Raw genomic sequence first — 27165 nt, 5'->3', positions numbered from 1 at the left:
GCACAGTGGAGAGCAGTATTTACTTGGCCCCCAGTGTGGGAGCTAGAGGTGATATACAGGTGTGTTCTTTTTAAGATTGCAGGCCTACAAACGCAGACCTGAAAATGGATCAATTAAAAGGTAGTTATTTGCATAACAAAGTTTCCTTTTCACTTCCTAAGGGCTTTACCGCAGGGCTCCTTTGTGGAGCAGCTCTCTATAAAACACGCTAACAGATTCCATTTACAAATACTCTTTTCAGAATAACTTTCTAAGAACCTTCCTATTGTGTACGGTGCGAATTAGCTGTAATCACCCCATGCCCCACAGCAACAGAAGGTTTTCTCCTTCTGGAAGGTAACTGAGCTGACCTTTGAGTGTCTCCAAGAGGGGCTTTGACGTGTAGTCCCAGCCTTCAGAGGCTGTGGCAGGAGCCTTGCTTGAGCCCAGGTGTTCCAGACTGGTCTGATGATCACAGCAAGACTTCAGGGTCCGTATGGCAACATAATAATAGCAACAACAGTGTGAAGGCTGTGGCCTCCAAGTGTCTGTAGTATGTGGCATTGGGGATATAATTTTACAGTTTTTCAAGTGTCTGTATTATGCGGTATTGGGGGTATAATTTTATAATTTTTCAAGTATCTGTATTACGTGGCATTGAGGGGTAAAATTTTACAGTTTTTCTAGCTTTTTTTTTAACCTGAACACAAAGTTCAAAATGGCAAACTTTTCACTGTTCTCTTTTCCTACATAAACAAATAAAATTATATTTGTGGCTAATGTTCTGATAAATGTGTAGTCAGCAATATTCATAAAAGCAATCTCTTTCTCTCTCTCTCTCTCTCTAATTGCAAGACATTATGCTGTCTGAATTACAACACAAACTGGGACAGGCATTCAGATTAGAGCTGTCCCCAGCAAAATAGGAAGTGGTGTGGCTGATTCAATTTAGGACCCGGCTTCCTCTTTCGTTAGGTCCTGAGCCTGAGTCTCGCTTAGTTTTGTGCTGTTATGCAATTGCTCCTTTTAAGAGAGACATAAAATGGAAGTCTTGGCTATTCATAGCCAACTTGGGAGGAGCTGAAATTGTTCAAGAAGTTTCTTGCCTGCTGCCATTTTGATGATAACTAGTTTTCTATTTCAACCGACTTCTACGCGGGACTATGTTAAAGAACTGCCTCGTGCCTTTTGTTTTTATCTTATGGTGATGATGTTTTAAAAGTAGGCAAGCGTTCCTTGTATATAACTTGACTATTTTCCAGGGTGATTTTTCCCCCCTAGTAAAAGCAGATTACGAGGAAATTCAAGGACAGAGAAGATCAGCCCAGGCAGTCCTGTGTGGCGTCCCCCTGTGGTGAGGCTGATCTGTGCCTCAGGGCTGCTAATGGATTATGCGTGAGAGAGCCGCAAAGGGCTGCGGGAAGCAGACTGGCATTAGACCCCCACAAATGGCATCATCCGTGGGGTACAGCTTAGGGGGAAGGCTGCTGGAGGCAGCTGGCTGCCCCTGGAGGCTGCAGCTTCTCATGCTGTGTGGCAGGTGGCACTTCAGCCATTTCTAAAGCCGGTCCCTGGCAGGGAAGACACACCGAGTCCATCTGTGAAGAGGGAGGAGTCTGGAAGGGGGTCCCAGAGGTCAGGAGCACAGAAATGACAACAGCCTAAAGGCATGTTCAGGCCCGCGATCTCCCCTCCCCCCTCCCTTCCTTCTTCCCTTCATTGTTGCTACCCCATTTTCAATCCCCAGCATATATATTTGTTTCCCAGATGTAACATGTAGTGGTGACAGGTGCAGATGATTCAACAAAAAAGTAAATAAATAAAAAACAAATCAATATTTACTGAATAAACTATATTGATAGTTCAATTTTCTTCTTCCCTAATGGTCCCCTATTAAACTTTTCCAAACCTACACTAACAAATATAGAAGAACCAAGATCTATGTCTGAAGATGACATATTACTGTCCCCTTCTTCAAGAGGGATGAGAGGGTGTGCAGGACCCTTTGACCCCAACCAAAACACCACCTCCCCACTTTGAACACCTCCCTCCTACCAAACAGCAGCCAAACAGACTCTGTTTCACAAAAGTCAGTGGATCTCCTGGGGAGCAGGCTTGTTTAATTGGGTTTTCGGAGCCAGAATTAATATTACAAACTGGGGAGCTGTGTGATCTGCTTGTGCCTCTGGCTCCACCACACTGCCAGCCTTCCCAGGGGATGGCAGAAAAGTGACACCATTCAGTAGCAATTTTACTTCTGTCTGGGCCTTCTCACCCTAGTGATTTGCAGCTGTCAGGAACCAAGCACGCAGGCTTGATCTTCACAAGCTCAAGGTCACACTTAGAGCAGGCTTTTCTCACCGCCGTCTACGTGACTTTCTAATATATTTAGTATTTGCCTCCGCCCCCCCCCCCGTTTTCATTCTGCTTATTAAGATAAATTTTCGTGGAAATGGGATCATGGTTTTCAGAACCATTCACTCGACACCTGATCTCTTAAGGTGACCAGTGTCTACTGCGGATACCATGAGGGTGACCCACAAAAGTCCCGTCGCCCTGCATACCAGAGGCAAGGCTTTAATTAGGAAAGGCTCGAGTGGTGCGGTAATGGGACAAATCAATTCAGCAAACAGCATTTGTCTTAAGGAAGAAGGGCAGAATGCTCCTCCCTGTTCAGTGGGTTGACCTAGGCCACCAGCATGTTAATTTGCCTCCGATGGATGGATCCTGAAGAGAGTGTAAGGAAAGGAATGTTTCTGTGTTGTCGCTGTGTGGAGATAAGTTGTGACGGAAGGGAGCACACAGAGAGTCGAAGATGGCGTTTTATTTGGCTCCTGAGCAATGCTTCCCTCGCTCTGTGTCTTTGGAGATTGGGAATAGTCGACTCACAAATTGGTTTTTTTTGGGGGGGGGGAGGACAAAGAAGTCACCGTCCTGGGCCCCTCCCTATCACCCTGCCAGTGGCTCTAATCCACTAAGGACTCCCTGCTGCACCCTGCTACCTGCTGCCACCTTCCTGATGTCCCCAGATCTTGAGAGGGACAGAGTTTCCGAGAAAACTATTTGCAGTCCCAGTTTTCTGATTACTGAGAGCCCACTAGGTCTGAGGGCTGGCTCGTTCGCTCACCCAAAGGGCCTGAGAATTAGTGAAAATGTGTAAAGCACAAATGCCAAACCACAGCTTTCCAGACAGCTGCCCCGACAGTAAGCTGTCTTAGCGGAGGATCAGAGGATGTGACGGTCCTGCTGATTAAGTGTCACCGTCAGTGAGAAGAGTTTATAGGAGACAGGTAGCACTTCAGACTGCCTTAGCTGGGAAGAGATTTGTCCCCTAAAATTAGGGTTTTCATTATCTTGCTACAAGATGCCATTTAGCCCAGGCTGGCCTCCAACTCTCTAGTAACTAAGGATGACCTTGAACTTCTCATCCTCCTGTCTCTGCCTTTAGAGCACTGGGATTGCAGGGGTGTATTGCCATGGCTGGTTTATGTAATGCTGGGAGTCGAATTTCTCATGCATGCCTGACAAGTAGTCCATCAAGAGAACCACCTCTCTAGCCAATAAAATCATTTTAAAACATGCTCATGGGTCTGGAGAGATGGCTCAGTGGTTAAGAGCACTGACTGCTCTTCCAAAGGACCCTAGTTCAATTTCCAGAACCCACGTGGCAGTTTACAGTTGTCTGTAACTCCAGTTCCAGGGGATCCAACACCCGAACATGGACATACATGCCGATAAAACACCAATGAACATAAAATAGGAATAAATAAATCATTTAAAAACATAAATATTCTCTAGCTGTACTGTGTATAGTATCTGCAACTATCATTTAACTCCATTTCACAACTTGATCCACTGAATATTAAGGTTTTTCATTCTAAAGATGAAGAAATCGATTTCCAGAGATTTAGTTGCTTAGCCAAGATCACACGCTCGCACACGTGCACATACATACACACATACACACACCCCACTAGTATTCCACTCTGTTCTTTGTGACATTCCCTACAGCTCCTTCAGTTTTTTTCCATATTTAATGTAGTATATAGGTGGGCACAGTGATCAGTACATGGGTGTTACTGGGAGGAAAGTTAACTTGACATTAAATTTCATAATTTAATATCAAAATTTAACTTTCTGAAACGCACTTGAGTCCCATCATGATGTTAAGATAAGCTACTGGACAGACTGACTTTCCCAGCTCAAAAACCGAAATGCTTCCTACTGTCAAACCGGGCAGAAGGACGCTGAGTTCCCCATTGGCCAATCCTGTCTAATTCTCCTAAATGATTCAGATGTAAAAGAGAAAATGGCATCTGTCTAATTAACACTGCCTGGTTAAATATAGCTGCCAAGGGACAGCCGAGGGACAGAGTTTACTAAGCAGCCTTTCTAGCCCCCTGGGCCTCAAGGTCCAGTTGATAGCAAGCCTTCTGTCCTTATCAGCGAGAAACAGAGATGCCCCCCAGAAGCAGCCACAGCCACAGCAGGCCAAGGGAGCTGGAGGGAGAGGGGCTGGGCTGTGGCTGGCTGTAGTTCCCACTCCTGGTGTCTAGAGGTTCAGAGAATGAGTCTGGGAACCAGATCTGGAAGGCTGCAGCAGCTCTTGTTGCAAACATGAGCTCTGGCCCTGCACGGCCCTCTCGGCTGCCTGAGCCTAGCTCTCCAGCCTGCAGACATTCACTGGGCCACCCTCCTGCCCACTGCTGAGCCTGCCAGGCAGTGCCATCTGCTTTGCAACCCGTCCCTGATGGAAAGACACAATGACCACATTGTTTCTCTTCCAGCTTCTTGTCAAGACATGGAAGCTATTGCCAAGTTTGATTTCATGGCCTCCGGTGAAGATGAACTGAGCTTCCACACTGGAGATATTCTGAAGGTAGGTGATGCGGTCCCAGGGGTTCTCTAACAACCTATGCCTTTGTCTCTGAAAGAATGTGCACAGTTCTTGTTCTTTTTCTTTTTTTCTCTTAATGTTTTTTTAAAAAGAGTTTCAAAACCGGATATGAGAGCGTGCCTGTAATCCTAGCACTCAGCATGTGGAGGCAGGAGGATTAGGAGTTCAATGTAGCTTTGACTACATTGGGAGTTTGAGGTCAGTCTGAGCTACATGAGACCCTATCTCAAAACAAAAACAAAATAGAGAAAGGAGAGAAGGAGAGAGAAAGCAGAAGAAGAGGAAGTCTCAAAGTTTATTTCTAGGGTCATCTACTGACCACCCATACATAGACAAATGCTACCGCTCTTTAGCCGATATCAAGCCTTAGCCCCTGGAAGACATTCAGAGGAACAGGAGAGACATGTACGTGTAGTGCCTTCGCTATAGAGGACACAAGTGTTATGTCCCTCATCTCAATAGCATCCCAGATTCCCTTTGGGCAAACGAAAGAGTCGTTGTGTATATGTGCATGTGTATATGCATATGCACGTATGCACACAGGTGTGCACGCATATGTGTACATGTGCACATGTATGTGTTTGCCCATGTACATGTATGCACGTAAGTGTAGAGTCCAGGAATTGACATCGGGTGTCTTTCTCCTTTGCTCTGGCATGGTGGGCTATTTACTGCCTGAACCCTCTGCCAGCCCCGGAGTAGCCTGGCTTTGAGCACAGCATGATGCAGTTCCATACAAAGAGAAGTGCACATCCCCACCAAGCACTCCTTCGAGGAACCTACGTGCTAGACACTGGGTTAGGTGACAGAAATTCAGAGCTGGTATAAGTCACGCTCCTTCTCCCACCATACTTGTGGCATGGAGTGGGCAACACACGCCTCTGACAGGCTATCCTAGACACCATCAGCTCAGCGCTTGGGAACACGGGTGGGGAGCGTGAGATTCTGCCTTGAAAGGAAGAGAGTGTAAAAGAACAGCAATGTGAACTCCACTAAGCTCATAGAAAGCTGGGCTTCAAATGAAAAGGGTGCAGGTGGAGGTAGCAGGAGAGAGGCAGCAGACTTGAGGCAACCTGACAGCGGCTGTGCACACTGCGCCACTAAGAGGCTCCATAAAAAATTGTTTCCAAGCCCTGCTTGGGGTGTAGTGGCCGATTGCGGAGCTGAAGTAACCTTGGACTTTTTCAGCGTTTCGGGCGTCCATATGCACACTCCCCTGTGACTCGTAAAAGAATATGAACCTCTCCATAGGATATTCAGGAGCCCATGGTGATGGTGTACCCCTGTCTGACCTCGGGAACCCTCCAGGAGCATCTCTCTGTTCTCGTCCTCAGCTGCCCCGGTGACCCTCTCGCATGACCGCTGTCACCAAGGCCACTGTTGTATCTCGTTGTAGAGAATTATGGGCTATACAAAGGCCCTCGTTGGGGTGTTAGAGGACAACTTGGAAAGTGTCCCCAGAGCACATGCGTGTAGAATAGAATGGCTTCATTTGTCCCTTAACGCCCCCCACACCTCCCGCACACAGTGTGCAACCTCCTAACTGCTTTCAGCTTGAAAGATTCAGCGATGTGGTGGACCCCGCAGTGTCCCAAGATTGAGGTTTTATAAGCTAAAATATGTCTGGGATACTCATTGAAGAAAAGGTGGCTTTTATTGGGGTCACAGAGACATTTGTCATGTGATGAAAAGTTCCTCCCTCTCTCCTCTGTGGGGCATTGTGACTATCAGATGCCCACCAGGCCCTGGCCTTATGCTGATCATGCCTAGAACCCGAAGCCTTGCTCAGGCTCCCCTGTTACCTTCTGTCATACAGAAGAATGGAAGGAAAACCAAGCAAATGGCCCTTCCCTCAGCTCTGCTTCCCAGTCCGGTTCCTTAGGTATCTCCTCTCCTCTGTTGCTCAGAGGGAACCGGTTCCCTGCCCTGGATGCCCCCCACTTCTCTCTTTGCTCAGGGCCCTTTGAAGTCTGCCCTTACTTCTGTCCTGGCTTCCAGTTGCTGTAATAAACACCAGGACCAAAAGGCACTTGGGGAGGAAAGGCTTTGTTTGGCTCACACTTCCATACCAAAGTCCATCACCGAGGGAAACCAGGGCAAGAACTCAAGGCAGGAACTGAAACAGAGATCATGGAGGAATGCCGCTTTCTGATTCATGGTTTACTCAGCTACCGGGGCTGGATAACCGCCCCCCCCCCCCATCAATCATTAGTCAAGAAAATGCCCCCACAGACTTGCCTATGGGCCAGTCTGATGGAGACATTCCCAGATGATCTAACTTGTGTCAAATTAACAAAATGCCACCCAGCACATGCTGCAACCTCCTTCATGTGACTAGAATGTTCTCCCAAGACACCTATGGAAAGAGACTCTACTGGCTGCCCCTCTCCTGGAGCTCTTTCCCCTTGCTCAGAGGCACTCCTCTCTCTCAATCCCTCTCCCACTTCCTCTCCCTCTCCTGAGTTCTCTTATGGGTCTTGTTCCTGAGCACTCCCGTCCCCTCTCTAAGCTGATATATTCAGCTCCCTGAAGCTCAGCCCTTGACCTTCTGATTCTTCTTGCTTTGAAGCACCTCACCCCTTCTCTGGCTCTCTGCCAAGGATCCTCCAGTTTGTACCTTGCTCCCTCACTAACCTCTGCTTTGAACCTCAGAACCAGTGATCTGCTGGCTGTTACCTGGTGGACTCCAGCCCCTGGCACCAGGCTCATACAACCCCTATACCAACCTCACCCCAACTTCCATCCAGGCTATCCCTCTGCCTGTGATCAAAGTATCATGACAGGTCAGTCAATACACGATCCCCTTGCCAAATCTGGGCAGTCAGGGCTGTCACCAGCTGAGTTCCTGCTGCAAGCCAGGACTGGCACAGGGGCTGCATGTACCCTGCAGCACCTCAACAAACCTAGGAGGTGGCTTTCTCCACTCTGTAGGTGTGAAACCAAGGCTGAGGGATTAAACCATGTGTCAAGGTGACACAGGCAGACAGTGACTGCTCCAGCAGCTGGGTGGGACTCTCTGTTCCCAATGCACAACCTCTGTTCTAAATACATTTCTTTCTCCATGTCCCCCAAGGAAGGCTCTTCTCCATTAGGGGAAAAAAAGAAGGTGTGATGCTGGAAAAAAGAAACACAGGTTTTGTAACCATATAAATATGGATTCAATTTCCAGCCTGTGAGCTGTATGGCTTGGGCCTAGGCACCTGCTGATTTGAGCATCAGCGTCTGCCTCTATGGAGGCATTACGTATCCTGCAGAGTCCAGGAAAGTAATTAAAGGTAATGGCCCTGGCCCAAAACAGATACTGAGCAAGTGATGGCCATATTATCACCAGACCCTGCCTTCCTTCTCTCTCTGCCTGCACAGATGATCGCACAGCCCCTTGCCTGACCTCACTGCCTCCTGTCTCTTCCTTGTTCAGTCCTTCTGCATACTGGTCCCAGAAGGACTTTCCTAGAAGATCAATCAAATTGTGTCATTTCCTGGCTCAAAAGTACCCAGGGGTTCCTATTAACAATGGATTGAAATCTAAACCATTTGACTCCAACACACTTACTTTCTAGTCTCGTCACCCTCATGCCCAAGTACATGTGCGCACGCGCGCACAAACACACACACACACACATATTTGAGGACACACTGCCCCTGCCCCCCTCATAGTATATATCGGCCTGTCTCAGGCTCCTCCTCATTCTCCAAGTGTCCTTTTATATATGACCATCTTTCAAGAGACCCCCTCACTGATCCTCTCCCTTCCTTACCACCCCTGTCCCAAGCAAAACTAAGCCCTCTTCTTGCCCCCAGGCAGGCTGTACTTCCAGGGCCTTCTCCCACTGCCACATGAAATCTAGTTGTCCATTTCCCTGTTAGCTACCCCACTAGCCAAAGTTTTATAGGAATGAGGGCCACACATGCTTCTGCATCTCTAGGAGCAGAAAGTTACTTCTTATTAATGTTTGATAGATGGATGGATGGATGGATGGATGGTGGATGGATGGATAGATGATGGATGGATGGATGGATGGATGGATGGATGGATGGATGGATGATGGATGGATGGATGGATGGATGGATGGTGGGTTCTTCCATTGGTGAGCTCCCTGAGAGCAGACAGACTCCAGCTACACTTCGTGGCTTCTCCGCATCTAGCACAAGTCACATCCCCAAACAGGAACCCAGTATATATGTCTTGACCTGGGAAATGGCATCTATGTGACCATTTAGAATTCCATCAGAAAGCCAACCCTGCCCACCCTTTCAGATTCCGCCCATCGCAGCTATAGTGGTAAAGAACAAAGAAAGCACAGAGAGCCTGGGACAGAGCTCTCATTTTGAATGGTGGCCCTTAGTGACCAAGGCAGTCACTCCCATCCTGAGGCAAAAAAACACGCCCAGGGATTACTGCAAACCATTTCAAGGCCAGTTCTTGAGTGCCTTGAAATTCACTTTGAGGTGCTCAGGTTTCTTGATTGGTCTTTGGTGCTTAAGATTAAACAGACTTGCTCATTAGAGAAGGACAAAGAGGTACCTGGGCAGGTTCCCAGCGAGTCTCTGCACTTCCTCTCTGCCCCCATGTTAATACAGCAGGCACTTACTAGATGCTCATCTTCATGGAGTGGCAGACAAGATGGTGGGTGAGGGAGCTCTGCCGAGTGGCTTGATCTATGTCCTTCAGGGAAATAAACAGTTGGAAAGGACATTGGGAGTCACACTTTTCATGCTCATACCAGTTTGTCCCTACCTGTTTCTGTAGTGTGTCCAAGTCGACCCCGTTTCTTCTGACTGAGAGGCCTAAAAGCGCCAGCCTAATCCCACACAATTAACTTCCACAATGTTTCAGCTTCCCACTGTGCCTCTGAGAGCTCCACTTCCGTCCAATTTTACCTTTGTTCCCAGCTGGTCTTTTGGCCTTTCTCTTCCCATATCTAGCTTATGCTCAGGCCATGTAACCTAGAAAATTACTCTCTTAGGGAACATTTTAAGAAAGACGATACAGCAATTTAAGTGCAGAACTTCGTGTGTTTGGGCTGAACTCCTTGCTCGGGTTTACATGATGGGTACAAGAGATAGGGGGAACTGAATCGATGGAGAGCTGAGAACAGGAAGCTTTGGGGCTCAGGGCCCGCAGCAGCAGGAGGAAGCCACCACCCCTCAAAAAAAAAACCACTTTTCTTTGCAGAAAAAGTGAGAATAAGAAAACAAAACTTATATATACCATAAAATGCCTGTAAATCGCCTCTCTGGAAACACAGTCTCTGGCAGATCAAGCCCCGGGTGGTGGAGACTAATGGCTGACTGGCTGTCAGGGACGATTTTTAGTTTCTAGAGGGGGTAGATGAGCACCAGGCCTGATTACTCAGATTGCGGCTTGTTTCGGGTCAGAGAGCGAAGTACGGGGTGTGATTCGCACCGTGATAAGCCAATTTCCAAATGGCGTCTTTCACCTCACCTCTGCTCACTTTGAATCTGACATTGGTTATCCTGGCCAAGCCACCTCTCTTCTCCCCCCTTCCCCACCTCCCGCCTCCCCTATCCCTTGTGATAACAGAAACGAATTCCAAAGTTGTCAATTCGGGAGCAGTGTACGGAGGGAAGCGTTCTTGTGCTGTTTAAGTGGATAGAAGATGCCACTGCTGTGCCTCCTCGCCTTCCCCTGACCTAGATTGTGTTTCCCCTCCCCCTCACTCCCCTCAGCACACACAGACCCACACCCATCCTCAGCAAAGCCCAGCGCCATTTGATGTTAGAAAGTTCTCTGTTCTCAGCAATTCTCGAGCTCAAATAGGGGCCATGCTTTTACTGCTACAGAACAAATGATTGTAGCCCAAACATGCGAGTACAGTGTTTGCAAGAATTACAAACCCTTCCATGTCGTTCAGAACTGGAATCCTCCCTCATAAAGATACTGCGCTGAGCAGAATAATATGTGTATGTGTGTGTGTATGTATATATGCATGTAGATATATATTTTTTAAAAAAAATATAGACCAGCCAGGTGGTGGTGGCACTTGCCTTTAATCCCAGCACTCAGGAGGCAGATGCAGGCAGATTCCTGAGTCCAAGGCCAGCCAGGCCTACAGAGCCAATTCCAAGACAGTCAGAGCCACACAGAAAAACCCTGTCTGTCTTGAAACAAACAAACGAAAACAACAACATCAAAAGAATAGATACCTTCAGAAGGATGTTCATGCGCTAGAACTCTGTCAGCTCACCTCAGCTCTGTGAGGCTTAAGTGGGTTGCTATTACCCCCGCTTTTCAAATGGCTAATTGTTTTGTCTTGTGTCACACAGCTAGTGACAGAATTGGAGCTAGAAACCAGGTTTAGGTTTTTGGTTTTGTTTTGCTTTTCAAGACAGGCTTTCTCTATGTAATAGTCCTAGCTATCCTGGAACTAGTTCTTGTAGACCAGGCAGGCCTCAAACTCACAGAGATCCACCTGCCTCTGCCTCCCAAGTGGTGGGATTAAAGGTGTACGCCCCCGCTACCTGGCGAAACCAGGTTTTCTTGTTCCAAACCTGATGGCACGGTCCTTTTCTTCCACTTTAGCAGTAATGCAATGCCAGGCATGATGGTGCACACTTTTAATGCCAGCTCTTGGGAGGCAAAGGCAAGATGATCTCTGTGTGGTCAAGACCAGTCTGGTCTGCACAGTGAATTCCAGGGCATCCAGGGCTACATAGTAAGCCCCTGTTTCAAAAGAGAAAAATAAAATAAAATAAGTAGAGCCTAGGCCTGGGGTGTGGCTCAACTGGTAGAGAGCTTACCTAGCATGCAGGGAGCCCTGGAGACTATTCCCAGCACAGCTGGATGTGGTGATGTTTGCCTATAATCTCAGAACACCGAGGATAGAGGCAGAAAGATTAGAAATTCAGGACCACCATCAGCTGCATAGGGATCAGGAGGCCAGCTTAGGGTATATGAAACCCTGTCAACAGAAGGAAGGAAAGAAGGAAGGAAGGAAGGAAGGAAGGAAGGAAGGAAGGAAGGAAGGAAGGAAGGAAAAATTGGCTTTTGCTATGGGAGAGAGAAATCCAAGAGTCTCAGGACTTCCAGTCCTACCCCTTCTAGAAGACTCTCGGAAACCCCAGGCACCAGCCCCCGGCTCTCCTACGTCCAGTAAATACATCCACAGCTCACTGAGTTTTTCTTCTCAGTTGAAGAATTCAGCTGGAATTCACCCACTACAAGCTGAAGCCCACAAGTCCCTCCTGCTCCTCCTTCTCCTCTCTATTTCAGTAAAGACATCACCACCCACTCAGTCTCCCAAGCTAGAAATCCAAAGTTTTCCCAGAATCCCCTTCTCTCTCAGCTACTCCAAATGGTTACAAAACCCTGCCTGATTTTACTTCCTCCAATCCTCCGAACTAGGTCCTTGCCTCTTCTTAGCTCAGACCCCATTATCCCTTACCTGGTGGGCGACACCCATCTTCCTTCTGTTCCTCCCCTGGTTTTACCCCACCCCCAGCTCATCTCCAACAGTCCTCCTTCACTCTCATTCTTACTGTCATTTCCTGGCTTAAAATCGTTTGGGGGTTCTCTATAAAATCTGAAGATGAAAATCCAGAAACTTCAACCATGAGCCGCAAGGCCCTGTACTTCTAACTTCCCCCAGCTAAACCCCAGCTCGAATGAAGACACTGGACTCTAAGAAGCAGTTCCTCAGTCATCACGTTTGATCTCATCAGCTCATTGCATTGTCTGGAGAGGCCTGTCCCATCTTTCCCATCTTCCCTCTGCTCTCCCCTGACCCCCACCCTGGCATCTCCACCCATGAAAAAGAACACGTTCGACTACAAGAACAGGACTATGACTTAAGCCATAGCAGAGTTAATATTCCTTCAGGTCAGGAACGGAAGAGGGACTGTCAGAGACTCCAGCGACTTGGTGGCACTGCCACGGGTTTCCTAGTCTCTTGCGTGGCCACCCTTGGGTAGAGCCACTGTTTCAGTCTAGGCCCACATCCTTTAGAAACATTCCCAGTGCAGATAGCAAACACCCAGACAGTCACATCTGCTGAGGAATCTGAGTGAGCAAGGCAGGTGACCACATGTGGGTAGCGGTCGAGGAGGGTCCTGCAGTAAGGAGACAGAACTCTTGACTTTGTTCAGGATCTGATTCTGAGTTTATAGAAAGCATCCCAAAAGTGTCTCTGTGGAGAACCCCCCCCTTCAAGTTCTCACTCTGTGACCTGGAATGCACTATTACATAGCTCAGGCTTGCCTCCAACTGACAGGAATCCTCCTGCCTCACCTTCCTGAGTGTTGAGATGACAGGCACAAGACACCACACCTGTACTGTCATTCCAAGTATGGTGAGTCCTATCCCAACCATTTTCAAAATTCAAAATGGGAATATAAACATTATAGTTTAGAAATCTAAGTTTTAATCTCCTTGTTAAAAATAAATCTTTGGTCGGGCATGGTGGTCTACCTCTATAACCCTAGCACTTGGAAGGTAGAAGCAGGATGATCAAGAGTTCAAAGCCATTCTCTACAGTGATTGCCAGGAGAGGCTGATGAGACCGTTCAGGAAGTGACTTCGACCCCTGGGACCCACCAAAAGCTGTCTTCTGACTCCAGTAGACATGCTGTGGACACACACACACACAGACACGTGCACGCACATAAATAAATAAATGCAAAAACACTAAAATTGTAATAAAGGATTCAGGGCATGGTCTGAGTGCTTGGTCTGAGCTATGATGGGGTGACCTGAGTAAGCAGCCTTGAATGGAGAAAAATAACGGAGTTAAAAAAGCCAAATAACCAGAGAGTTAACCCGTGGTGCTCCTTCCTTCCCCACTAAGCCCTAGAGCGGATGTCCTATCCGGTTCCTTAGGCTCATTCCTCTTTGCCCTACAGTCCCTTGTGTCCTCTCATCATCATTGTCCTTTGTCCCCCCTCCCCCCCCAGATACTAAGCAACCAAGAGGAGTGGCTCAAGGCGGAGCTCGGAAGCCAAGAAGGATATGTGCCTAAGAATTTTATAGATATCCAGTTTCCTGAGTAAGTATTTCCAGCCTGCCAGGCTGGGTCTACCCACACATGCTCCCCTTACTTTTTCAGTCGTCACTAAAATTATCCATGCATACCCAAGGAACTGTCAGAAATGGCTGCCCCTGGAGATCTCCCTCCCCAGCCTCCAGAACCTCACAGCGGAAGGCCAGGGTGGGAGGAAGATTTATCTGCATGGCATCACAGTCCCTTCTGAGGTTTACACCGCGTGCATGGATCGCCTACTTAAAAAAAATTATATAAAAAATGAACTTCTAACTTAAAAATCACCTATAATGAATGCAGTGACAGAACCGCCAAGCATTCCACAGGGGGCGCTGTTGGACATCCCATTTCAAAAGCCATTCCTGCATAGCTCTTCTCCATGATTGCCCAAGGTTGTGTTCCACCCTAAGCAGGGGATCCCAAACAGTCTCTGCTTGTTCACCCCAGTCAGAGAGAGAGGGGAGGGGGAAGGGAGATTCCCTCCAGAAAGAGGAAGTGAAACACTGAGATTGGGCTGTGTTTGTCTCAAGAATTGACCACAAGGGTTAGATAGAAATCTAATCTTGTCTTAGAGCCAGGGTCTAGCCTCAAGAGTATAGCCTTTATAAAACATCATAGTAGTATTGATGACTCTAACTGGGTGTCACTTTCCATGACCCAGGAGAGACGGTTGGACCAAAAGTTTGACCACTGACCCTCAATGGTCCCTTAGTGCCTCTATAATCTGCTAGGTGGCCACTGCATGCCAGTGACTCTCCCCCACCTCTCAGCTCTGCCACCTTCCTCCCAGGTGTGTGTGTAGGAGGGAGGAGCACCAAAAGAGAAGCTCCTTGGGTCCCTCCCCCTCCCTCGGGACCTCTTGCCCTGGACCAGCACCTCCTGCAGCCACATTCGGATGCAGCTGCCCTGCCTCCAGCAGAGACATCCCCTTTCCTCCCTTCTATTTTCTCTCCCTCTGCTGGAGCGTTCCTGTCAACCAACAGGCTTGCAGCAATCGCGCCCGTCTTCAGTGAGATATACAAATGAGGAACAAAACCAAGAAACTGCTGGTTCCAACCCCTTCCAGTTTTCCTTTCGTTTCTTCAAAAGCGTTTGCGTTCCCTGTTTCCAACTCCACCCGCCCATCCCCATGGCTCCCCCAGGACTCCTGTCAGCAAGGTCCCAGCCAGGTGCACATTGCTGAGTCCTTTCTCAGCCGTCCTCTCGGCATGATAGGACCTCCTTCCCACCGGTGCATCTTCTGTGATGTCTGCAGTGCCTCTTTGTCTGGCCCCCTCCTCTTGGTCCTCCAGTACCCTAGCTGCTTCTCTTCAGTCTCCTTTGCTAGGTCCTCCTCACCCCCACCCTTCTCCAGTAAGCCTTTCTTATTACCATTTTTTCCCAATGTGTGTGTGTGTGTGTGTGTGTGTGTGTGTGTGTGTGATTATGGATGCATGTGGAGGCCAGAGGGCAACCTTATGTGTCACCTGTAGGAATATCATTGACTTCTTTTGAGACAGGACAGTTAGGTTAGGCTGCCTAGCCAGTGAGCCCCAGGGACCTTCCCATATCAGCCTCCCCAGTCCTGGAATGACAGGGGTACCTCACGACACTGGACTTTTACATGGGTGCTGGAGATCAGAGTCAAGTTGTCGCACTTTCAAAGCAAGTACTTTGCTGATGGGGCCATTTCCCCTGACCATTTTAAATGACTTCCCACCCCAGCGTCCTGTCCACTTCGTTTTCTCTCCTGGCTCACAATCCCCGGGCCTGCCATTTTGATTATTCTGTTTTTATCCTGTGTCTCCGGAGCCACCTAGAATGTCAGTTCCCTGAGAGTGAAGTCGCTTGTCTGTTCTGTTCACCACTGTTTTCCTTGCTCCAAGAAAATGGTCCCATGAGTTCCAAGATGGTCAATAAAAGCTGTCAGACTGCGGTGTCAGACACCTTTAATCCCAGCAATCTAGGAGGCAGAGGCAGGTGGATCTCTAAATTCAAGCCAGCCTAGTTTATTCCAGAATATCCAGGGTTGTATAGAGATACCCTATTTCAAAGTAATTAATTAACCAATTCAAACCAGAAGAAAAACACAAAACAAGTAATAAGAAATATCAAATAAGTGAGAGAGTAGCTTCTGAGTAACAAGGACGCTTGAAAGCCTGGCCTCCTGTGTCTGATACAAAATGTATATCAATTTTTGGAAATCTTAAAAAAAAATCCCATGCTAATTCTAGTCAGAGAATGTAGCTTTCTTAAACATTCCTACCTGCCTGTTGCCTCTGCTGAAATCTTTCCTGCCGCGGAGCGCACTGGCCTCCGCCTCCTGTCAGTGTGTGTTTTCTACATGTGGCAGTCAACCATTCAGCCCTGAAGAGGCAGAAGACAGCAGCAAACCCGGGCTTCAGGCCCTCTGAGCACCACCCACCATCTGCCATCGCTCAGGTCTGGAAGAAGAGTGACCCTCCTGCTAGCTGGGTCCGGAGTCCAGGATCTCAAATTCTATAACACACAAAGGAGTCGGAAGCTGAGGCCTGCCGTGCATTTGTCCTGAAGGGACGTGGGCATTAATTAGCTTTCTGATGGCAGCAATTAGAGTAGAAGCAGTTTGATGGGGTCCCACCTCTGCCAGCTGGGATGGAAACCCTCGTTCTAGCGTGGAGAGGAGTTTGCGATCTCCCACCAGCAACTGCAGCCGCTGTTCCCCTTACCTGGTGTGTTTGATTTTTTTTTTTTTTGACATACCAACCACTGCCACCCTGACTGTGCTCTGGGAAATTTGGTTTCTCTTCCATTTCTGTTTCTCCAGTAAAGATGTTTCCAGCCTGGATTTTTGTAGGGGATGATCTCAGAGCACAGGGATTGGCTCACCAAAGAGTCGAAGAAGCTGTCTGGAGCCGCTGTTAGACTTTCTTATCTCCAAGTGTAGGCAAGATTTCCTGGACACTTGGCAGTTTCTGCTGGACACAGCAGTCAAAGCCCCTGAAGCTCCCATGTTAGCCCAAAGAGCCTGAACCCCTGAGCTGGAACTGTACTGAATGCGCCTGGGGGAAAGTGCCCTGCCTCTGACATCTCGGGAAGGGAGTGGGTGCTCAGGTCTTGTCTATAGCTTGGCCTGGAGCCCGGCCTCCACGCCTGCAGCGGCCCTTTTCTTTCCCATGTATCCACTCCTCTGCTGTCATTTCCTCCTGGCAGGTGGCTGCATCCCTCAGGGAGTCACTCCCACGTGGCCCCATTTTGCTCTGCAGCAGCAGACTTCCAGGATTCAAGTTTTGCAAGCTAGGAAGAAATTTCTGGAGGGAAGGAAGGAGGAGAATAAGTCCAGTGAAGTGGCCCATTGCTTCCCCGAGAGCTGAGGAGTGCCTTCGCTAGGGTTTAGACCGAGTGCTGCAAACTCTGAGTCAAGGCCCCTGGCCTCCTCCCTTGAGTCACCTCTTTTCCATGTCCCTTCTTCTTCCCCGCCACCAGCATGTGTCTCAGAGAACTCTTTTGCCCTCTTGCTACAGGTGGTTCCATGAAGGCCTCTCTCGACACCAAGCAGAGAACTTACTCATGGGCAAGGAAATTGGGTTCTTCATCATCAGGGCCAGCCAGAGCTCCCCAGGAGACTTCTCCATCTCTGTCAGGTACTGGCTACTCTGAAGCCCACCTTGACCCTTCTCAGTCTGCTCCTGCTGAAGCTGGGAGGTTACCCGGTGATCAGAAGCCTGGTGGCATCCCTTTAACTATGTTACTATTTCCTCCCCAGAACATGTGTCCTCAACTCCTCCATACACTGATTTCTGTTCAGAGTGATGTACTAGTGTAGTAGTGAGGGGGCACATGCCTTTAATCCCAGCACTCAGGAGCAGAGGCAGGCGGATCTCTGTGAGTTCAAGACCAGCCTGGTCTACAGAGTGAGTTCCAGAACAGCCAGAGCTACATTAAGAACCTAAGAACCATTTGGAGAAGGAAAAAAAATATCTTGTCTGGCCCAGATATTTCCAGAAAGCAAGTTGTTCTGCTTTATATGTGTGCTCTGAAGAGAGAACAGTCTACAGATGTCAAGGAGTGTCTGTGGAAGGAGGGGAGGGAACGAATGCCCACTTAACTGTCTGCCTGCAAGTCCAAACCTTGACCTTTCCTGTTTCTGTCAATAGAAGGCTGAAGAGAGGTGAGAGAAAGGCAGAAATCCCCAGTCACTGCTGTGGGAAGCTGATGAGCAGAGCCAGGCTGCTTTCACACAGCAAGGCCCTAGCAAAGCAAAACTGAGAAGAGCAGGGCCAAGTTGAGGGAGGCCCCTGGTGAGGGGATCAGAAAGAACTGTGACACTGTAACTCTTATAGGAAGTGACTCAGTCCAGGCAAGAACATGACACAGACCTACACCGAGAAACCCCAGATCTGAACCCAGTGAGTGTGGTCAGCGTGTCAAAGGCTGCAGGTCAGACTTGATGACCGCCTGACTAAAGGGCATGAACTGCAGCTCCTAGCAGAGGAGAAGGCCGGAGCCTGCACAGGACACACCTCCTGCCTGGTGACTTGAAAGACAGCACTGCCCTGCATTCGCTGATGGGTTTCAAAAAGTGTGAGGCTTTATTGCTTCCTGTGCAGAAATCTTATCTCTTGTGATAAACCATAGCTGCTTTGTTATGTAGAGAGGAAGGATCTTTAACAAGTAGGTAAGAGAAACTAATAAATGATGGGCCAGCCATCTATAGGCATGTGCCCCTCAAGCATGCTTGCAAATATCACCAACCTTGACTCCTTACTAAAATGTAAAGAACATATTTATTTATCGTATGTGCATATGTATATATGTGGTGGCTGAGGGCTATCTATGCATATGTGAAGGTCAGAACTCCTTCTAACATGTGGGTCCCAGGGACTGAACTTAGGGCATCAAGTTCGAGGGCAAGCACCTTTACCTGCTGTCTTAGTCACTGTTCTATTGCTATGACCTAGGCAACTCTTAGAAAGAAGGCATTTAGTAGGGGGTTGTTTACAGTTTCAGAGGTTTAGTCCTTTACTGTCATGGCAGGAAGCATGGCAGCAGACAGGCAGACGGTGCTGAAGAAGTACTTGAGAGCTGCATCCTGGTCTGCAGGCAGAGAGAGACACTGGGCTTAGGATGGGCTTTTGAACCCTCAAAGCCCACCTCCAGTGACACACTTCCTTCAACATGGCCACACCTCCTAATCCTATCAAATAGTGCCACTCACTGGTGACTAAGTATTTAAATATATGAGCCTCTGGGGGCCATTCCTATTCAAACACCACATCCACAGAGCCATGTCACTAGCCCTATACTCCTAGTTTTTCTGAACTAAAACTTCATAACTTGGGCAATCACAAATTGGCTCAAGCCAATATTATTTAATATCAAATTCTAAACTCATTGGATCTTCATTAGTGGAATTTTGTCCTATTAATAAACCTTATCAATCAAACCTATTTTATTTTGATTTTTTTACTTTTTCTATAAAGTTATGTGTATACGAATAGGTATTTTGTCAAGCAGCAACATGATGTTTGTTGTGATTGCTGAGAGGGAGTGAGTGAAAACTTATTACACACAAGCAATACTTCCTTCTCTATGAGTGGTGATACTATGTCTTAAAGAAAAGCCATGATTAGTGCCCAAACTCCTGGGGAAGACCAGCAGTAATGGCCATGTGTCAGTTTCTACCCCAAATCAGTTGGGCAAAAAGTGACTGGACTACCTTTGACTTTCCTTGGCTAGGAGCAGAACCCAAATAAAAGATGAGACTAGAGGCCCAGAATTCCTGTTCCCTCCAACCCAGACCCCTAAATCCATCCCTAAGAAGCCTCCACTAACCTTCAGATGAATCTCTGCTCTCCAAAGCCCTTGTCAACTCTTTTTCTGCTGGAACCAGCCTTTGACAACACTAATACTCATACACCTGCAACATGCAAATGCAGGTCTGTTTGGGGGAAAAAATCCTTTATTTTATTTGATTTTTTGTTTTGTTTTTCAAAACAGGGTCTCTCTGTATAACCTGGCTGTCTTGGAACTCACTCTGTAGACCAGGCTGGCCTTGAACTCACAGAGATCTACCTGCCTCTGCCACCTGGGTGCTAGGCCTAAAGGCATGTGCCACCCCTGAAACCAAAGCTTTATAACCAAGAAAGATGACTCGGCTGTGGAGTGAGTCCAGAGCTGATGGTAAAACCTCCCCCACCCCTTGTTTTCAGATGGCTAAAATCTGATTTCTGCAAACCCAGCACAGATGTGCCTGGCCACCTAATCCACAGTGGTAGTGGAGGCATTGTTCTAGAAGCAGTCAGCACACTCACCCAGTCTTCTGCTGATAATCCCTCCCACAGGCCTGCTATAGAGCTTGGTTCAGGTTGCCCGTATCTGTTACTCCTGCTGCTGCAGAATGAGCAGCCATTGTATAGCATGCCATGGCCATGGCCATCTTGAGCTTCCAACAGTTGTGATTACCCACGTGAGACCCACACAAGATGGGCCCAGTAATGTTTCATCATGGAATAGGGAGGAGATCACAAGGCCCGCTTCCTGCCACCACCCCAAGATGTGGAGGCAGTTAACAGTGACTGGGGAAAAGAAACACTTTCCGTGCCGGAGCTGCTTGAACGTTGTCCGTGGTACCATAAGTTGCCACAGTTAAACTCACTTGTTCATCGCTTGCGTGAAATCTTTACTTTCTTCCGTCATTGGTTCCCTACCTGGGTAGGACAGGCGTATGTTTATGTCTCCCCCTGTCCCCCCGCCCCAAATGTTCATACAATGCCTGCTCAAACAAACTTCATCTCTGACTGCAAACAACCACCCAGCAGGGACATGGTCACCACTGAGTTTGCTTGATCCCCAGGCACGAGGACGATGTTCAGCACTTCAAAGTCATGCGAGACAACAAGGGCAATTACTTCCTGTGGACTGAGAAGTTCCCATCCCTAAATAAGCTGGTGGACTACTACAGGACCACCTCCATCTCCAAACAGAAACAGATCTTCCTTCGGGATGGAACCAAAGAAGATCAGGTATGCCTCAGGTCCACACAGACTCCAGGCCAGGGATTTCAGGCAGCCCGAATTCCTGTGTAAGTCACTCCCTCCCAAAAGAATGATATCCTGATCTGAAGTCAGATCTCATATTTGATACAGCCAATCACTTCCTAGCTGGGTGGCTTTGGAGGACTCTCAGATCGTGCTTCCTCATCCCGTGAGACAGCATAAAGAGGGGGTTGTGAGTGTAAGATAATCTAATGTCCCCCATCTCTTCCCTCACTCCTAATCAAGCTACAAATGTACTATATATGTTAGCTCACATTGGAGGGCTGTTGATCAGGAATTCATGGATCTTACATCACTGCTTTCAGCCCAGCCCAGGAGCTGCTCAAGGGTCAGGGTGACAGACAGCAGTACTAGAGAGTAGCCTAGAGGCCAAGACTAAAGCACCAGGCAGTTTCCTGATGACCTCCGGGAGCCCAGGCATGCACAAGTTTAATCCCACTTCATTCCTAACTACCTGTGTCACCTAAGCAAGTACAGAACACTTTCTGAGGCCTGGAGAGGTGGCTCAGGGGTTGAGCGCACTTACTGCTCTTCCGGAGGACCTGAGTCTCATGTCAGGAGCCTCCCAACCACCACTAATTCTAGGTTCAGTGGATCTGATGCCCTCTTCAGGCCTCTTTGAGCCCCTGAACACACATGACATACATATATACAAACAGATACCCCAAATAAAACACCCTTTTCCCCCACAAAGAGCATTTCTTTAAGCTGGATATGGTAGCACATGACAGTACCCAGCACTTAGGAGGTAGAAGCAGGAGGATTGCAAGTTCAAGGCCAGCCTGGACTACATAGTAAATGCTAGGACAGCTTAGGGCAAGCAAGACACTGTCCCCCACCCCCACCCCCGCCAAATCAAACATACAAACAAACAAACAAAAGGATGCTTTTTAAAATGTGTTTTCTCATCTTGGCATGGAAAGTACAATAGTCACTCCCTCACTGGACCCTTGTGACGACCGAGTGGCGTAATCACAGCCCCTGCCGCAGAGTCTGGGGCATGGCAGGCAGGCACCAAAGACGCGATAATCAGCTTCCCACAAGGGAACCCACACACATGCGTGCACATGGGCACACCTACAAAGTACAAACTGCTTCTCAAGGGAAAAGAGCATGGCTGTAAGAGACAGGTGTAATAAGCAGGGCGGTGGTGGCACAGTCCCTTAATCCCAGCACTCAGGAGGCAGAGGCAGGCGGATCTTTGTGAGTTTGACGCCAACCTGGTCTATGAAGGGAGTTCCAGGAGAGAGAGAGAGAGAGAGAGAGAGAGAGAGAGAGAGAGAGAGAGAGAGAGAGAGAGAGACAGAGGTGTAATAAAGGAAGAAGCATGCACTAGCATAGCTGGAACCCCGGGGAAAGGTGATTGGAAAGGACCCGTGTGCTTTCGGGAAGTCAACCTGCCCTTCTAAGCCACCAGCTGCTTTCAAGGCTGGGATGCAACAATCATCAGAGGAGAGGGTGTTCCCATCAGAGCACACAGAAGTTCAGCAAACAAAGGTCAGCGGAGCTCTTGTGGCTTGTTTTAACCAGGAAATGGAAAGAAGTATTCACTCTCTAGGATTCGGGGCTCAGAGATAAGAGAGACAGTATAAAGTTTTCTTTAAACCGGATTAAATGAGTTAATATTTGTACAGTGCGAACACATACAGAGCCCAAGTTTCTATGTAATTGTTTGTTAAATAAAAATAACAATAAAGTATTTCTGGTTCATGAGCTGTTACAATATGAGCAGAGAGGCCTTGCTCCTTCCTGGTTCAAGGGACATCAGGCCTGTTTTTCATGGCTCTGCCGGAATGTTGCTGTCTTGAGTCCGTGTCACCAGGCTGTAAATGACAGCTCCAGACTATGCAAAGTCAAGAGTAGGGCTATCCGGAGGGCAGGGTATCCAGCAGTTTGGCAACTTGCGGGTTGTTTATCTTGTAAGATAAATAATCCACAGGATCTCAGTTGACCTTTGGGGTTTTTTTTCTTCGGCACTTTTGTGTGCTCTGGGTGGGAACACACTCTGCTCTGATGATTGTAGAATCCAGCCTTCAAATCAGCTGGTGGCTCAGAAGGGAGCATTGACTTCCCCAAAGCACACAGGTCCTTTTCAAGTCACCTCTCCCTTTCTGCCTGTGAAGTAGAATATTTAAACTTAATTACAGAGAGAAAAACAAACCCAGTAGGGATGGATTGAGTGGAGACCACACGGAAATGGTTAGACCAAATGGAAATTATCAGCCAGAGGCCCGAACTCACGAACTAGGGAAGGCTTGAGAATGCAGAGACCCCCTTTGATAATGTGGAGGTTCAAACCTTAGGTTTCCTTCAAGGCTTACCACCACCACACAGTTCCTGCCAGAACAGGGACAGGAACAGGGACGGGAAGTCTAGGGGAAGGATCAATCTGGAGCCCCTATTCTCTTCTCCAGGGTCACCGGAGCAACAGCCTGGACAGGAGGTCCCAGGGAGGCCCTCACCCAAGTGGAAATGTAGGAGAAGAAATCCGACCTTTGATGAACCGGAAGCTGTCAGACAACCCTCCTCCCCGTCCCCAGCAGTACCCCCAGCATCAGCAGCCACCTCCTCCGTTCCCACCGGGGTCACAGCCTCCTCCACAGCAGCGGTATCTGCAGCACCACCATTTCCACCAGGTATCTGAAGAGAAGAGAGAGGCAGGGCAAGAAGTGAAGGCAGACCTGCCCACCCCATGGCCCAGGCCAGACCAGCCTCCTTAAAGATTCTGGGCCCCACGATGGACGATGGAAACTACCCACAAACCATCAGTGAGAGCGCCCACACGTGCACACACACACACACACACACACACACACACACACACACACACAATTCTGTCAGCAGAATTCCAATTCCGTCTCTGTAACCCATGAAAAGAAAGCTGGATTAAAATGTGCGGAGCCTTGTTTATCTACCTTTGCCTGTTCCAGACGGGATGGCAGCTGGCTTATGGAGATGGACAATGCAGGGTTCTGTGTGAGCTGCCTGTATCTACTTACCCATGCCCATATTCTGCTATCAGCCCCCACTACCATGCAAACATAATCCAGCAACTAGCACCACATTTTGTCATTGGCATGGTCCGGTGCATTTTCTCTCCTTTTGACTTTTTGTAAGCTGTTCTGTTGCCTGATGGATCTTTCCTGGTCAGTCCCACTCCTCCTTCAAGCTGGAGCCCAGGCGTCACCTCTTCCCGGACTCCTTCCCTGACCTACCCAGGCATGCCTGGACACTTTCCTGTCTGTTCACTTAGCACATTACCGTATACGGTTCTTCCTCTAAACTAGTAAATGTTCCTGATTTTTGTTTTTAACTAAGAAAAGAACCATACAAGCTATCTTTGGTGGTGCCTGCCTATAACCCCAACATTTAGGAGGCTAAGACAGGTGGATTAAGAGCCCAGCTCTAGCCTGGGCTACATAGTGAATCCAAAGTTAGCTTGAGCTACAAAGCAAGACCCTGCCTCAAAATCAAAGAAAAGAAGGGGGTGGGAGTAAAGTGTTTGCTAGGCAAACAAGAGGGCCTGAAGTCAGATTCCCATCACCCACATAAATGCCAGCATAGGGGAACACATCTTTTGTTTGCTTGTTTGTTTTTCAAGACAGAGTTTCTCTGTGTAGCTTTGGAGCCTGTCCTGAAACTCACTTTGTAACCCAGGCTGGCCTCAAACTCACAAAGATCTGCCTGCCTCTGCCTCTGCCTGGAGGGCAGGAATTAAAGGTGTGTACCTCCACCGCCCAGCAGGGAAAGACATCTTTAACCTCACTGCTGAAGTGAGCAGTTAGAAACAGATCCCAGCAGCTCATTGGCCTGCCAGTCTAGCTGAATCAGTGAGTCCCAGGTCCAGTAACGTCCCTTCAGGTGGATGGAGAGTGGCAGAGGAGGATGCCCAATGTCAACCTCGGGCCTCTACCCTCACACTCACACATATGTACACAAATGATGCTGGTGACAATTGACTGCACTCCTGAAGCGTGGGTGCACAACGCCCCAAATAACTGCTATTTGATTGGGTAAATGAAATCCATCATTCTTGCCTTTAAAATCTGAGATCCCTTCAGATTCCTTCCTGTCCATTTTCCAAGATGAAGGGTGATGGTCAGCGAGTTAGTTCTTGGGTGTGAGTTCTGTAGACAGCACCCAAGCAAGGCCCAAGGGTGGGGCAGGCTGTGAGAGACGCCCCTGCTGGCAATGTAACCACCCTCTGTTACCTGTGTCTAGGACCGCCGTGGAGGCAGCCTGGACATAAATGACGGACATTGTAGCATCGGCAGTGAGATGAATGCCACCCTGATGCACCGGAGACATACGGACCCCGTGCAACTCCAGGTGGCAGGGGTGAGTGAGCGGAGAGCACGCGCGAGCAAGGTGGCCTCTCAGGAGAGGGATCAGCCCGGCTCATTCAGGCTGCCGTTTGCAGTCTGACTGTTGAACTTTGTTCCTGTTCTTGCTCTTCTGGCCGCGGGAGATGGGTGAGCTTTGTCCCTGTGACCCAGTGCACTTGGCCTCAGGACAGGCTCAGTATTAGGGCACTTGCCTGACAATGTGAGGGCCCAGCTTCCACCAAAGCAGAGCAAGACCATGTCAAGAACAAAGCTGGTGAGTGTCCCAGCGCCTTAGGGCCCAGGGCTGTGCGCGTCAACTCTGCTTTAGATTGCTTCAAGGTCAGCTTTTTGGGAAGGACCCAGGGGACTCAGGATAGAGCCATGGTTCCACTGTGTGACAGTTGCTCCAGAGACCAGCCTACTGAGCTCATCAGCTTGTCTCTTGCTCCCCTCTAGCGAGTGCGCTGGGCCCGGGCACTGTATGACTTCGAGGCTCTGGAAGAAGATGAGCTGGGATTCCGAAGTGGCGAGGTGGTTGAAGTCCTGGATAGCTCCAACCCATCTTGGTGGACCGGCCGTCTACACAGCAAACTGGGTCTCTTCCCTGCCAACTATGTGGCTCCCATGATGCGATGAGTCCCACTGGGCGACTAGAAGCTTTTTGTCTGAAGCTGCCTGCAAGATATGGACAAGGGAAAAAAAAGTTGGACTTTATAACTACATATGCATGCATATGATGTACACGTGTGCCCGTGTGTACACAAAACATGTATATGCATGCCTATGGCTACACACAACATTTTCTAATAGTAATTTATTGGCAGCTGGGTTGGTTCATTGACTGGCATGAGAAGGAACTTGAGGGAAGAATGGGGTGCTTTTCCGGCTCTTCTCTGTGCGAGAGGGCAGCAGGGAGCTGAGAGCAGGGCAGGAAAATGGACTTCTCCCAACCCTTGAACTTTTCACAGCTTCTTTCCTGGCTTGGGAACTTTCCAAGAGAGCAAGCAGCTAAGCAGAGGTCACACCCCAGCAATGGACACACAGGACGGGGCTGGGCTTGGCGAGGCATGTTAGGTAGCTTACCTGGCCCCGTCCTTCTACAGGGTAGCTCCCCCTCTGTTCTCCACAGGGCAGGCACAGCACCCTGAGAACTAAAGTTTAGCAGATCCAGGGCCACAGGCACCAAGCAAGTCTGAGCAGGTAGCTGGCAAGGGCGTGGTCAGTCTTCTCAGCTTGGTGTGGGAGAGCCTTGCAAGCCTCAGGCCTAGTCAATGCCTGACAGAAACTTTTACTTTTCTACCAGTGACTGCCTATTGGGTGATCCCCTTCCCCTGTAGCTGATGAGAGAGAGTGTCTCTAACATGGAGACACCACAGAGACAAGTGTTAGGGAACACAGGGCTTCTCCACAGACCCTTGTGGCTTGCTTGAATGTAACTTCTGCTTTCCTGGCTGCAAAGAAAGCTGTAGCCTATATTCTAGGAAGTGCAGGGAGAAGCCCTGGCTGAGAATGTGGGATGTGTCAGCAGCCTCATTTTGTGGTTATAAGGGTTTGTCTGTGGAGCGCTCTTGCTTTTTCCTCCTGATTTTCTGTGGTTGAGGGGTGTCTTTGCCAGAGGGAAGCCAAGACTGCAGATCAATAAACAGATTGACATATTTGACTCTAACCCTGGACAGGAGCTTCATGAATATGAGTTTCCTCTTCCGTCTTCATGTTCAGCCTCTGGGGGCCTCCCTTCACCTAGAAGGAGGAACCCCACTGACACTGTCCTTCTTTGTCACCTCAAACTCAAATTGTGTGTCCTGGTGCCCACCCTGGAGAAGAAAGAGCAGAGAAGGCAGGCTGAGGGACACTGGAGAAGAAGAAGCTCGGTGCCGTTGTGGAGCCTGGAAGCAAACATGTCACAACAGAAGGCACTTACAAGGGTGTTGGTGTAGTCACGTGTGGATGTG

The 27165-nt window shown here is 48.7% G+C and overlaps 1 protein-coding gene across 1 annotated transcript in view; it reads left to right on the top strand.

The window, feature by feature from the left end:
- Positions 1–26879, top strand: part of Grap2 (GRB2 related adaptor protein 2) — a 68924-nt gene extending 42045 nt beyond the window's left edge. Inside the window, exons 2-8 of the mRNA XM_075959842.1 lie at positions 4767–4858; positions 13787–13878; positions 17355–17474; positions 20687–20855; positions 23303–23524; positions 25110–25226; positions 25670–26879. Of these exons, the coding sequence (XP_075815957.1) occupies positions 4781–4858; positions 13787–13878; positions 17355–17474; positions 20687–20855; positions 23303–23524; positions 25110–25226; positions 25670–25849 (978 nt within the window). The 5' untranslated portion in view covers positions 4767–4780 and the 3' untranslated portion in view covers positions 25850–26879. The remainder of the gene's footprint in view (positions 1–4766; positions 4859–13786; positions 13879–17354; positions 17475–20686; positions 20856–23302; positions 23525–25109; positions 25227–25669) is intronic.
- The last annotated feature ends 286 nt before the right edge of the window (positions 26880–27165 follow it).

The sequence above is a fragment of the Microtus pennsylvanicus genome, chromosome 2 (genome assembly GCF_037038515.1).
Source record: "Microtus pennsylvanicus isolate mMicPen1 chromosome 2, mMicPen1.hap1, whole genome shotgun sequence".
Classification (NCBI taxonomy): domain Eukaryota; kingdom Metazoa; phylum Chordata; class Mammalia; order Rodentia; family Cricetidae; genus Microtus; species Microtus pennsylvanicus.
Note: the sequence above shows the minus strand (reverse complement) of the source record. Positions and strands in the feature narration are given on the sequence as shown.